This window comes from Lepus europaeus, chromosome 2 (assembly GCF_033115175.1).
Source record: "Lepus europaeus isolate LE1 chromosome 2, mLepTim1.pri, whole genome shotgun sequence".
In the NCBI taxonomy this organism is placed as follows: domain Eukaryota; kingdom Metazoa; phylum Chordata; class Mammalia; order Lagomorpha; family Leporidae; genus Lepus; species Lepus europaeus.
The window spans coordinates 5,850,540-5,865,428 of NC_084828.1; the positions used below are offsets into that span (position 1 = coordinate 5,850,540).

The window sequence follows — 14,889 nt, forward strand, 5'->3', positions numbered from 1 at the left end:
TTGATCAGAGCCCCTGTCCCAGCTTCCCCTTAGCACCGTGAGCACTGCACGACACTCACATTCTTCTCTGCAGGTTCGGGGGCGGTGCCCGCGTCTTCACTGCCCTCTTTCTCCGCCTCGGTTTCTCCACTTTCTTCAGTTTTCTCTGCCCCCTGGTCATAAAGGAAACCCAAGGTGTCTCAAACGCTGGGAAGCTCCCAAGGGAGGCCCCGCGACTCTGGCTGTGGATTTCTTCTTGAGAAACATGACGCAGAAGGGACGCAAACTCAGACCTCCTGTCTACCTACAAGGTCACTTTCGATGGCAGCAGCGGCCCAGCACACCCCAGGAGTGAGGAGTCGTCATCACTCATTAGGGCTTATGAAGAGAACTTCAAAACAGTCGATACTTGCAGGGTTTGTTGTCTATGATTTGCACAGAGGGAGGCTAGGATTTGGATGGAGGGAGGCTATTTAAAAAGATAGAAGAAAGAACAGCTAGGTGAAGTAGATAGACATGGAAAGAAAGAAGGAAGGCAGGCAGACTGACAGGCAGGCATATAGATGGCTAGACAGACAGATGGGCAGGTAGAGAGACAGACGGGGAGGGGACAGGTAGACAGAGATAGGCACGGTGGCCGTCCCGAAGAGAGCTCCAGCTCCCGGCCCTTACCTCTGCAGAGCTCTCCGCCTCTCCTACCACATCGCCATTGGGAAGGGAAGAGGCTTCCTCGGGAGCTTTGGTCACCTGCATCAAATAGAGAACATCTGGGTATTTTCATGTGGCCAGGAGTTTGCATTTCAGCGTCTTTCACTATTAAATCTCATTTGTCTTCACCCCTCAAACACAGTGACCTCCATAGGTGGGCCACTCATTGGCACCACACGTTAGAGAACAGAAGTAGAAAACATCACAGTCCAAGTTAGGGCAGGACCACGTCTAGGCTGCCTACCTTCTGCTCCTTTAACTTAGGAAGCCGCTGCTAATCTCTCAAATATCAGGTTATTTTTATTGCAAAGGCACTTCAAGTTCATGGGAACAGAGCAAACCACACAGACACTCGCTAGGCCCACCCTTCCAGGATAACCAATATTGAAAGTTTGTCTGTACCTACCTCTATCTTAATATATACATAGAGACTGCTTGGGGAGGGAGGCTATTTGTATGCCTTTTAAGAAACACAAGTGGAAACACACCATACACAACTTGATTTCTCTAACACAATACGTCATGGGCATTCCTCTGAGTTAATTCACACAGCTCTAATCATTTTTTTTTTAATCAGCATACTATTAAATACATAAAAATTAATTCAAACATTCTCCAAGTGATGGACATTCAGAATGCTCACACACTTATAAAGTGCCTACAAACAACACTAAACACAGTTTAGGATGAAAAGCTGGGATTTTAAAAACGAGGTTTCTCCCCATTGCCCCAAAAAAAGGTCTGTGTTCCTTTATTCTCATGGCCAGCAAAGAGGGCTGGGGCTGTTCTTTTTCATCTTTGCCAATCTGTTGAGGGGAAATGGAATCTCATTTTCATTTTCATGTACATTTTCCTGATCACCAGGAAGGAAAGCCAGGTTTCTAGGAGTTTCTAGCCACTGACACTTCCCATTTAGATACTTACCCTCATGTGTCCTGCCATTTCTACTTGAGTTGTTTGCCTTTTACAACAATTCTTTGAGATTCTTTATAAGTAGGAATATTATTAGCCTTTTAGCACATAGTTCAGGTACAACTGAAAGTGTCCTAAATAATAGATCAACTGTCAGGAATTTTAACTACTTCATTTGTCTGTTCAAAGTATTTATACACACATAGCTACTTCAGAGAGTTCATGCAAAGTAGAATTAAAAGAAGTTTACTTTTGAACCCCATGTATAGTTTTTTTATAGCATTCATTTTCTAGAAATGTTTTGGAGATCCCTTATGTGTGTGTTTGTGTATGTGTATGTGTGTGTGTTCATATATACCTGAGGGCTCTCTAAAACATTCGTGGAAAATGTGCATCATAACAAAACTGTGCTTGGGTTTCCCAAAAAAAAGCCTGCAACAAAATAAACTTATCCTTAAATTCCATTTTGCCACACTTTTTTGAAGTAGCTTCTTATGTGTGTGTATCTTGAATATATGTAATTGATATGTACAAATGCATTTAACATACATTTACATCTGTATATTAATTGTGTATATATTCAAGAGTATACACACACACAAATTGAGTATCTCTTATCTGAAATGTGTGGAACCAGAAGTTTTTCAGATTTTAAATATTTCTTAGATTTTGGAATATCTGCATAGACTTTACTGGTTGAGCATCCTTGACCTTAAAAGAAATCCAAAATATTTCAAAATCTGAAATCTTTTAAACATCAAGTCAGATGAATCTTTGTTAAAAATCCAATTTCACTAACACTCCAATCCCAGTATGGCCAAGTAAGTCCCCGTTGGACAAAATCTTCCATGAAATATGGACAAAGCCAACAAACGGAAGAAAGGGGGAAAAAAAGGAGAATTAAGCAAGGCAAAATGATTCACGAGGGAGATAACACTTCAAATTACAATTATTTACACACTGCATTCATGGGAGCACTATCCACAGTAGCCAAGCGGTGGAAGCAACCCAAGCACCCATCGATGGAAGAACAGACAGACAAAGCGTGTTCTGTACTCAGTGGAATTATCATTCAACCTTAAACATGAAGGAAATCCTGTCACACGCTACGACATGGATGAACCTTGAGAGTAATGAAACAAGTTACAAAAAGACAAACATCACATAAGTACACTTCTATGAAATACCTAAGACAGGGAAATCCACAGAGGCAGAAATGGTGGTGACCAGGGCTGGGGAGAGGGAGAAGTGGAGAGTTATTGCTCAACATGGACGGGGTTTCAATTTTGCAAATTAAACAGTTCTGGAGGAGTCATCATTGTGGTGCAGCAGGCTAAGCCACTGCCTATAACACCAGCATCCCACACGATTGCTGGTTTGAGCCCCAGCTGCTCCACTTCTCATCTAGCTCCCTGCTAATACACCTGGGAAAGCGGTAGAAAACGGCCCAAGTGCTCAGGCCCCTGCACCTGTATGGGAGACCTGGATAAAGCTCCTGGCTCCTGGCTTCAGCCTGGCCCAGCTCCGGCTGTTGAGGCCATCTGGAGGGTGAATCAGTGGTTGGAAGACCTCTCTGTCTCTCCCCTCTCTTTCTAACTGCCTTTCAAAATAATAAAATAAAATCTTAAAAAAAACTATCATAACTATGCTCAAATATGTAAAGGAAAATATATTTTCAATGAATGAAACTGAAAATCCAGACAAAAAACAGGAATTATAAAAATCAAACAAATGGAGACAGGTATTGGATGCAGCAGTTAGGCCTCCACTTAGGAGACATCCCACCTCACAGTGCCTACGTGCAAGCCCTGGCTCTGCGCCCAGTCCCAGCTTCCTACTAACAAACAGTAGTTGGGTCCCTGTCATCCACGTAGGAGAACCTGGCCCAGACCTAGCTGTTGTAGGTACCTGGGGAGTGAATTAACAGGGATTGTGTGTGTATGTGTGTGTGTGTGTGAATGTGTATATTTTTTCCTTTAAAATAAATAAAAATTTAAAATCTAACAGAACATTTTAGAACTGAAAAATAATATTTTAAATAAAACTTCAATTATCTGGATGCATAATGAAAATGTCCACAGAAAAATAAAGCTAGGTTTAATAGAGAACTGGGCATTGTGGTACAGCAGGTTAAGCCGCCACTTGAAATGCCAGCATCCCATATCAGAGTGCCAGTTCAAATCCCATCCACTCTGCTCCCAATCCAGCTTCCTGCCAATGCACCTAGAAGACCTAAGTACTTGGGTGCAGGAGCTCCAGGCTCCAGCCCAGTCCTGGTTCTTACAGGCATTTGGGGAGTGAGCCAGTAGATAGATAGATAGACAGACAGACAGACAGATGGATCTCTCTCTCCTCTCCTTCTCTCTGAATCACTGTGCCTTTCAAATAAATGTCTTTAAAAAAAAGACAGAAATGATCCAATTTGAAGACCAAAGAGAAATAAAATTTAAAAAATACTTTTAAAGCCCCAAGAAAATATGGAATCATAAGAAAAGATGAAGCCCATAGCAGTTAGCATCACAGAAGATAAACTATGCAAACAGCAAGCATGAAAACCTGGAGTTGCTTTATTATCATACATGAGGACAGTTGAGGATCTGAAATGCCTGACACCAGGAATGTTCCGATTTGGGAGTTTTTCAGGTTCCGGGGTGTTTGTATAGGCTTTACTGCATGACCTATTCTCAAAGTCTGATATCCAAAACACTCCAAAATCCAAAACCTTTTGAGCACAGCCCTGATGCCCCAAAAGCTTCAATTTTTGGAGCATTTCAGATTAGCGACGTTCAACCTGTAGTACAGATATAAACACCGGGAGTATGGTCAGAGAGAAACAGAGACAGCTCGATGATGACCGAGGGTCTGGAAGGCACAGCAGACAGAAACATGAACGTTCCTATCAGCAGCTTCCAGCATGAACTGACAGGGCCGGAGGGAGGAACACACAGCCCCGTCACAGACACCTAACAGCCCCTCCGGCCACCTGGAGAACAGCTGTGCACAGATCCAAAGGCTGACGTTTTATTTTTCCAAAGAAATTTCAGCCTCGTCAAAGGTACTGAACAAGTTCAGCTCCTCCCAGGGCTTGTCTGTCTTTTCTCTCCTGCTTTCCTTCCTGGCTTACTTTCGCCAGCTGTTTGTTTCCCTCCTGTTTCCCCAGCTCCGCCCCTTAGGGGTGGGGAACCTCTGGCCCTGCCAAGGCAACTGCAGGCTGGACTCAAAATTCAGCAAATCTACAGCAGGCTAATAGTTAAGCTGATTATTTTGTATGGCCTGCAAATGATGTTATAAATATCCAAATCGCCTGAATGATATCCAAATATCCAAAGGCTGTTAGAAACATCCAAATGTTTTGTTCTCCATGCCAATGCTTTTTTACTTCACTAATGTTTTTCTCCCTATGAGAGAATGAGGCACCATTAGACTGACAGTTCTCTCCAGGGTGGTTTAGCTGCCTCCCCTCAACTGACAGGAGCCTTTTCTCCAACCCCATCTGGAAGTAGAGTCCCTATAAGAATCTCACACAGATCTTCCATCACATATCCTGGATTTTTGGATTCCTGGATTCTTCTGAGCCTGTTGAAAACCCGACTTCACTGTCATTCACGTTTTCCTCCCAGAACCCCTCCTCAGCAGTGGCAGCAGACGGATCCCCCGGCAGGCTCCACTCCCGAGACCCGGCCGGGCATGCACAGGTCTCACAGCTCCCAGGAGCTCCCATGTGCACAGGGTAGAGGTGACGCCAGGCCCTGACCTTCTTTCCCCTCCTCTCGGGTAAGGGCAGCTCCCTGGGGCCTGCTCTGCTACCAGCCAGCTCACATTCACGGCTCTGCCCAGGGCCGAGCACCTCTGCTGACCCTGCCGGGACACTGGGCAGCTGGGGGTGGAGCGAGAGGGCTCTGCCTGCCAGGCCCCTCCTGCAGCTGGAACACAGCGCCTGGGGGGAAGGAGGGGGAGGACCCTGAGTGCCCTGCGATCTTCGGCAGGGGTGGGGCCTCCCCTTGCTTCCTCTGCCCAGCCCTGCTGCTGGCCATCTTCCAGGATGCTTTGTGGACAGCGCCCCCTCTGGTCTCCCTGCGCAGGCGCGAGATAAGGGCTGCAGGTGGAGCTGCCCCAAGTTCAGGTGGGAGGCCCCGGGCACCCTCCACCCTCCTGCCCTTCCCGTGTGGTCTTTTGTTCTTTCTGGAGCCCCTCTCACCCACACGTGAGACACGTGAGACCTCCCACGTCCGACGCCAGACTCCTGCCGTCTGCTCCTGGCTTCCCTTCCTCTGTGTTGGATTTCCCGGTGGCTGTGTTTCTCTCTCTGGTTTCCTCGAGCTGCAGTGTGGGCCTCAGCGGCGCCCGCTCTCTATGCTGCGCGTCCACTGTGGTTTTAAATTGGAAAATTCCAGACCATGGCTTTGTGCTGCAAGTTCACGTCTCTTAGGATTCCCATCAGATGCCCCTCCACGTCTCCTTCTGCCTCTACCTTGTGCGCTCCTTGGGCCGAAGACACTGTGGTCTGTTCAGTGCTCCTTGGGCCGAAGGCACTGTGGTCTGTTCAGTGTGGCCTTCCTCCTTCTGGTTGCTGGGAAATGCTGTCCTTATTTAAATATTTTGCCAATACTCACAGCTGCCTTCAATCAGAGCTCACTAATCACACCAGAAAATGAGTACCAAAACTCTTCATTCCAAGTCTTGGGCCAAAAATTAGATTGTCCAGATATAGAACCTGTGCGTATTCACCGGACAGAAAACCCATCTTCTGTAGCAGATGCTACTATGACTCTACAAGAGGAATGTGGAGCCTGTGTCCAGCCAGCTGTGAACGTTAGACCTTCCCAAGAAGGGCGGCTCGTAGGGCTTCCGACACTGTGTGGGCTCACACAACAGGACTCTAAATGCCACACTTCAACATCGTTATGACTGCACATCTCCACCGACTGCGGGAAGAGCCAACCACACGCGTCCATGGTTTGCATGCGGTCTAAGTGTGTCCCCCAAAGGCTCGTGGCATTGGAAGCTTTGTCTCCAGTGTGGGGCACTCAGGGAGGAGGACTCTACACAGTGGCCCTCGTGGGAGGGCAGTGCTGGGCCCTCCCCTCTCTCTGACTTCCCATCTCCCCATGGCTCCTCTCCCTCTCCCACTCTCATGACTCCCTCTACCTGTGGTGACCCAACCAAGGTGGGCCCTCATGAGAAGCCCAGTAGATGGGACCACCCAGTCATGGGCTGACAGCCTCCATAACTGTGAGCTAAGCAAACCTCTTTCCCTACAAATACCCAACCTCAGGCATGTCATTACAGTCATGAAAGACAGACTCATTCAATATTCACCCATTTTTGTTAGCTTGCTTTACTTTGATGCTTCCCTGGAGGGCTTTTACAACCAGCCAGAGGCCAGAGGCCTCTTCTCCCATGAGGAATGACTGTTCGGAGCCCATGGAAAAGGACTACACGCCAGGCACTTTGGGGTGCAGATTTCTGATGGGATTGTAAAAGAACTGGAATATCGGTGAACTGACCCAAAATTTCTTAGTCAAGAAACAAATGGACTGGGCTGGCATTGTGGCGTAGCAGTTAAGCTGCCGCCTATGTTAAGCTGGTGCCCTATAGGTGCCAGTTCATGTCCCAGCTGCTCCACTTCCAATCCAGCTCCCTGCTGATGGCCTGGGAAAAGCAGCAGAAGATGCCCAAGTGTTGGAGCCCCTGCACTCAGGTGGGAGACCTGGAAGAAGCTCCTGGCTCTTGGCTTCAGCCGGGTTCCACCCTGGCTGTTATGGCCACTTAGGGAGTGAACTAGCAGATGGAAGATCTCCCTCTCTCTGTGTAACTCAGACTTTCAAATAAATAAATATTTTTAAAAGACAAAACAAATGGATTCAAGAGACTAATAACCCAATATCCAGGGGAATAATAGTGAATTATATGAGACTAAGGGAATTGGTGCAGAATGATATTAGATTTTGTTTGGAATATTGTTCAGATCATTGTAGTATCCTACAAATGGTTTTCAACAAGTTCCTGGATAATGCATATTACAAGAAAACTATGCATGGATTTCAATAACTTTTGCATCAAAATAAAGTTGCTTTTAATTCTCTTTTCCTATTAATTTTTTAAAGATTTATTTTTTTATTTATTTGAAATACAGAGTTACAGATAGAGGTAGAGACAGAGAAAGAGGACTTCCATCCATTGGTTCACTCTCCAAGTGGCCACAACAGCCGAAGCTGTGCCAATCCAAAGCCAGGAGCCAGGAGCTTCTCCCACGTGAGTGCAGTGGCCCAAGGACTTGGGCCATCTTCTACTGCTTTCCCAGGCCATAGCAGAGAGCTGGATTGGAAGAGGAGCAGCTGGGACTCGAACCAATGCCCATATGGGATGCTGGCACTTCAGGTCAGGGCTTTTTACCCGCTGTACCTCAGCGCCACCCCCTATTAACTTTCTAAAATTAATTATTCATTGGGGCCAGCACTGTGGTGCAGTGGGTTAAGCCTGCAGCGTCAGCATCCCATATGGGTGCCGGTTCGAATCCCAGCTGCTCCACTTCCAATCCAGCTCTCTGCTATGGCCTGGGAAAGCAGTAGAAGATGGCCCAAGTCCTTGGTCCCTTGCACCCACGTGGGAGACCCAGAAGAAGCTCCTGGCTCCTGGCCTCAGATCAGCGCAGCTTCAGCTGTTGCAGTCGTCTGAGGAGTGAACCAGCAGACGGAAGACCTTTCTCTTTGGCTCTACTTCTCTCTGTAACTGTCTTTCAAATAAATCCTTTTTAAAAATTAATTCAATGAAAAGCAGAGAGAGAGAGAAAGAGAGAGAGAGAGCTCTCCCATCCTCTGGCTCAATCCTCAAATGCCTGTAATGGCCAGAGGGCCAAAGACAGGAAGCATAAATTCAATCAAGGTCTCCCATGTGGCTGGCAGTGACCCAAATATCTGAGTCATTGCCACTGCCTCCCAGGATCTGCATTAGCAAGAAACTGGAGTCAGAATCCAGAGCCAGGTGCCCTCATATGGGACAGAGGCAACCTAACCAGTGTCCCAACAATTAGGTCAAACACCCACCCTTCCATGACCTTCAAGAAATGCTCTTGCAATTCTGGATATATAAGGAAATCCTTTATCTTTCCTCTTAAGCTTTTTATAAATCATAACCATGTAGTGGACTCTGTTTCTGTAAACTGAAATGAAACATTTCTAAATGACATCTAATCTCCCTGCTTAACTCCTCCAGACCAAAAATTCTTTTTTTTTTTTTTTTTTTTTTGACAGGCAGAGTGGACAGTGAGAGAGAGAGACAGAGAGAAAGGTCTTCCTTTACCATTGGTTCACCCTCCAATGGCCGCTGCGGCCAGCGCACCGCGCTTATCCAAAGGCAGGAGCCAGGTGCTTCTCCTGGTCTCCCATGCGGGTGCAGGGCCCAAGCACTTGGGCCATCCTCCACTGCCTTCCCGGGCCACAGCAGAGAGCTGGCCTGGAAGAGGAGCGACCGGGAAAGAATCCGGCGCCCCGACCAGGACTAGAACCCGGTGTGCCAGTGCCACAAGGCGGAGGATTAGCCTATTGAGCTGCGGCGCCGGCCCAAAAATTCTTATTAAACCTGCTTATTGAATAGGAATACATATTTTGCTTTTTATGGCAACATTGCTATTTGCATTGCTCCAATAAGACGCGGTCTTCCTTCTTGACAGGGCATAATGGAAACCCTGGTTATGCAACCAAGGCCTTGCCTGAATGCCACATTAAGAGTGGCTCTTGGTGCAAGCGTTTATCTACAAACCCTTCTTGGGGAAACCGGCCAGGTCCCGCCTGCCTAAGATAAGAGAAATTTTCTGAAAGCAATAATGCTGCTTCTGATGATTATTACCATTTTATAAGTGTATATTTTCTACATAATTGCCAAGGGTGGCTATTTTTAGCCTTAGTGATTAATTTTCCTTGCTGACACTTCTCCACGATGTTGTTTACAACAACATGACACTGCGACAAGTAATATCATTTCCATAAATCAAGTGCTGCATTTCCAAGTATACTTGAAGTACCTTCCCCCAGTGCACATGCATAAACACCTACAAACCTGAGTAAGGCTGGCCGCGCCAAAGATCTAGCAAGGGCCATGCTGCTAATCGGTGGGGTATCTCTGTACAAATCACTTAAGCCCCTTGGGCTTCGGGTTTCCCCTCTGGGAAAACCGAGAATGGATGGCCCTTAGGTCTCTCTAAGCCACATTTTATCATCCCACAACCATCGCTTGCTTCCATGTAAAGAACATTTCATGTGACGTGGCAACACTTATACACAAATCAGGACAGGATCAAAAAACTAAGATTGGGGACTTAAAGGAAATGGGATAAGATGAAACGTAGCAGAGTCTGAAATTGAGTCCCAGTTCTAGTGTGGATATAATACTAGTTTTAAAAAAAAGGAGGCAACTTGCAGTCAACCGCCCTGCTCTCTATAGTCAATTGGAAGAATCAGAGTTGACATCACCTGAGTGTTCCCCATTTCAGAAGTAAACATCTACCATGAATATATTTGACTGAGGATGTAAATTACTTGTTAAACTTCTTATTCAGTCAAGTATTAAGTCTTTTTGCTGTAATGTAAATGTTAAATATGTTATCTAAAAACTATTAAAAAAAGTAGAAGGAAGGAAGGCAGCAGGGTGGAGGGAGGGGGAATAGCATGATGGTCTTGTGTCTACAAATCATATTGAATCTGTTAAATTAATTAAAATAATTTTTTTAATTTATGTAACATTAAACACAGGTAACATTGGACAGGGCCGTTGGCTGTCTTGGCTCCTTCTGCCTTGAAATCAATCTCCATTTAGAGAAATCCACTCGAGTTTTGATTAGGACATTTTTTGTTTGTTTTTTGTTTTGTCTTTTTGGATGCTCAAGATATTTTTAAAGGATTTATTTATTTACTTGGGAGGTAGAGTTATATACAGAGAGGGAGAGACAGAGGGAGAGGTCTTCCATCCACTGGTTCACTCCCTAAATAGCCCCAATGGCTGGAGCTTAGCCAATCCAAAGCCAGAAGCCAGGAGTTTCTTCCAGGTCTCCCACCTGAGGGGCAGGGGTCCAAGCACTTGAGCCATTTTCTACTTTTTTCCCAGGCCGTGGCAGAGAGCTGGATCAGAAGAGGAGCAGCCAGGACTCAAACCAGTGCCCACATGGGATGCTGGCACCGCAGCCGGAGGCTTAGCCCACCACACCACAGCACTGCCCCCTGATTAGGACATTTTTAAGAATCCTAACTACACAGAGCACCAGCAGTATTGCACTGGCATGTGCTTACCACCAAATATTTTCTCAGGTCCTCATTATGAACATGGTAAACACATAGCATAGTGAAAAAAAGAAACCACGTGGATCCAACATTTGCTAACATTTTTCATGTATCTCATGAAACTTCACCAGCATTGTCTCCCAAAAACTAGGGATTCTCTTCTATAACCCCAGGCAGTTTATCAAATCGATGACAACAAACACAAGTGCTGAATGTCATCTGAACGTCATCCATCACAACCCCCACCCCACCCACGTCCTCCCCATTCACCCCCAGATTTCCTGAGCTGCCCATAATAAATGCTTTATGATTACGTTTTATGACCTAGATTTTCTTTTCAAGTTGATTCAATGCATTTAATTCTCACATCTCTTTGGCCCATTTCCATCTAGAACAGTTCCACTTCCTTTAACCTGTTGACTTTCTATGACACTGGATGTTTCTGACTCTGGGCTAGACACCTTGTAAGATGGCTCCAAAACTGTTTTGTCTGGGTGGGTTTTTTCCTGAAATGGATGTTGGAACTGAAGACTGGGTTAGATGCTGGCTACAATGTCTCAGCAAGAACACTTAACAAGTGAGAGTGTGTGCTCCACGTTCATCACACTGCTAGTGACGTTGGGTTTGGCTACTCTGCTGAGGTTGTGGCCAGAGGATCTCTTTGTTATAAATCTCCCCCTTTGAATTTAATAAACACTATTTGGGAAGATGGTAGTTTAGCATAAGAAGTTTATCCAGTTCTCCCTCCCCCCGAAAAAAACAAATTTACCTAATGCATTTTACAAATAGTTTTATCACTGATCTGTGTGTGCTGCAATGAGTTAGTACAGGTATAATTCACTAAAGGGTAATTTTTCTAATTCTATCAGTTCTCTGATATTTATTAAGCATCATTAATCTGTAAAAACTAGTTTTCTCTCAACAACCAGGAACTCCTGTTTAAAGTATATAAAAAAATGCTTAAACCTTCATTTTTAAGATTTTTATTTATCTATTTGAGAGGCAGAGAGACAGAGAGCTCTCATCTACTTGTCCACTACCAAACGCCCACAACAGCCAAGACTGGGCAAAGCCAAATCTGGGAGTCGGGAACTTAATCCAGGTCTCCCACATGGGAGACAGGAATCCAGCCACGTAAGTCATTACTGCTGCCCCCAGGTTCTGCACCAGCAGAAGCTGGCGTCAGGAGCCAGATAGGTTTATGCTAGAGATAAGGGCATCTTACTGGCAAACTAAATACCCACTCGCAGATCGCTCTTTTAAATTTAATTTCAGGGCCAGCTCCAGCAACCCTTGCGGGCATCGGTTCAAGTCCTGGCTGCTCCGCTTCCATCCAGCTCTCTGCTATAGCCTGGAAAAGCAGTGGAGGATGGCCCAAGTGCTTGGGCCCTGCACCCGCATGGGAGACCTGGAAGAAGCTCCTGGCTTTGGATCAGCCCAGCTCCAGCCATTGCAGCCATTTGGGAATGAACCAGCAGATGGAAGACCTCTCTGTCTCCCTCTTTGCATCCGCCTCTCTGTAACTCTGCCTTTCAAATAAGTAAAATAAAATCTTTATAAATAAACAATAACTTTAATTTCAAGGTAAAATACTCACATGATACTTACCTCCATATGTGACAAGTTAAGTCTTTTTTAAATTTACAGTATATGTAAGAGTAGATTGTTTATTTCTATAAATGTACTACCCCAAACATGGGAAGTGAAGAAGGTATTGAACTAATGTATGTTACATGATTTCCATTTATACGGAACAGTAGACTCAAATTCTAGGCCTAGGATTTGATTTGGAGCAGGCTACTTAAATATTTTCAGCCTCATGACTCATTTATTCGTACGTTTTCTTTGGTATCTATTAAACGCTATTATAGGAGTTAAGTTTTTCTATGGCTGGAATTCCATTTGGAACCTCCCAGAACCTATTAACTTGTAGAGCCGTCTGGGAGTTTCTGCTTTTATTGCTGCCGCTGCTTTGTTGTTTTAAAAGATTAATAAAATGTCTATGATTTCAAAAAGAGCAAGCTGCAGAACATTCCATAAAATATGATAACAATTTGGCATTAAAAATGCAAAAAACACGATGCCTTGTTTGTAGGGATAGAGAGGGTGGAGAAAGAGAGAGGAGAAGCAATTAATGATGTTGGTGGCCTCCAGGGACAGAGGGAAACAGAAACAGGTCAGGGAACACAGCAACCTTAACTCTTCTTGTTTGAGTTCTTCATCAAAAACAAATCTGATAGGACGCTTGTCCTGGACAGGCACCGACAGGAACAGCCGTCAATGGTTCTCCAGCAGAATGGTTGTTACATATCAACGCCAACAAAACAAGTTTTGCTAAGTGCAGATCCCTGGGCCTCTCCCCTGAGAATTTGGGGACAGCAGGTTTGGAGAACTCAGCCATCATCATTTTTTAAAACTGAGAGCTTTTGAAGCACAGCAGCCTATTATACAGCAATGGAAATGCTGAAAATACAATTAAACAAAAGACACACACAGTCAAGGCAGAGTTATTTATAATAATCCATCCATTCAACTGATGCATAATGGACATTATTCAGCCCTAACAAAGCAAGAAGTACTGACTCATCCTACATGTACAAGCTTTTAAAAAAAAAAAACAGATTTTATTTATTTATTTGAGAGGTAGAGTTACAGACAGTGAGAGGGAGAGACAGAGACAAAGGTCTTCCGTCCATTGGTTCACTCCCCAAATGGCCACAACGTCTGGAGCTGCACTGATCCAAAGCCAGAAACCAAGGGGCCAGCACTGTGGCTCACTTGGTTGATCCTCCACCTGCGGCGCCAGCATCCCATATGGGCGCCGGGTTCTAGTCCTGGCTGCTCCTCTTCGAGTCCAGCTCTCTGCTGTGGCCCAGGAGGGCAGTGGAGGATGGCCCAACTGCTTGGGCCCCTGCACCCGCATGGGAGACCAGGAGGAAGCACCTGGCTCCTGACTTCGGATCAGCATAGCTCCAGCCGTAGCAGCCATTTGGGGAGTGAACCAATGGAAGGAAGACCTTTCTCTCTGTCTCTCTCACTGTCTTTCTCTCTATCTGTCTAATTAAAAGAAAAAAGAAAAAGAAAAAACAAAGCCAGAAGCCAGGTGCTTCTTCCTGGTCTCCCATGTGGGTGCAGGGGCCCAATGACTTAGGCCATTTTCCACTGCTTTCCCAAGCCACAGTAGGGAGCTGGGTTAGAAGAGGATCAGCCAGGACTAGAACTGGCACCCATATGGGATGCCAGCGCCGCAGGCGGAGGATTAACCTACTGAGCCACAGCGCCAGCCCCCATATACAAGCTTTAACAACAATACAGATTTCTTTTTGGGATGAGAAAAATGTTTTGAAGGTTGATAGTGGTGATGGTCGCACAATTACATGATCATACTCAAAGTCATTGAATTAAACACTTTCAATGGGTGAATTGTGTGGTATGTGGATTATACCTCAGTAAATCTCTTGTTCCAGAGAAACACACTTTAATCTCAAATATCATAACTAAAATTCATGGGGCATTTCTTTCAGCCTCTTACCAGGACTACACTGACAAGATACTTAAGACATCTAAAAGCAAAAGGATAGGGGGCGGTGCTGTGGCACAGTTGGTGAAACCTCTGCCTGCAGCACTGACATCTCAAATGGGCTCCAGTTCCAGTCCCAGCTGCTCCACTTCTGCTGCAGCTCCCTGCTAACAGCCTGGGAAGTCAGTGGAACTCAGTGCTTGGGCCCCTGCACCTTCCCGGGAGACCTGGAAGAAGCTCCTGGCTCCTGGCTCCTGATCAGCCCAGCTCTGGCTGTTGCAGTCATTTGGGGAGTGAACCTGTAGATGGAAGACCTTTCTCTCTGTCTCTCCCTGTCTGTCTGTAACTCTGCCTCTCAAATAAATAAATAAATCTTAAAAAGGTGGAGGGGGGAGATAAGCCTTTAAGGACAAAAGAAAAAGGCAAGAAGCCTATTGCAAATTTTTTTAAAAGTCTACAAAATTGTAGAGACAGGAAAGGGAATGGTTGAATAAG

General features: G+C 45.4%; 1 protein-coding gene across 1 annotated transcript in view; it reads right to left on the bottom strand.

The window, feature by feature from the left end:
• The window catches only part of SH3BGR (SH3 domain binding glutamate rich protein), a 63,964-nt gene that overhangs the window by 14,696 nt on the left and 34,379 nt on the right, over positions 1-14,889 (bottom strand). Inside the window, exons 4-5 of the mRNA XM_062204893.1 lie at positions 652-726; positions 60-152 (exon numbers count right to left, since the gene is read on the bottom strand). Of these exons, the coding sequence (XP_062060877.1) occupies positions 60-152; positions 652-726 (168 nt within the window). The remainder of the gene's footprint in view (positions 1-59; positions 153-651; positions 727-14,889) is intronic.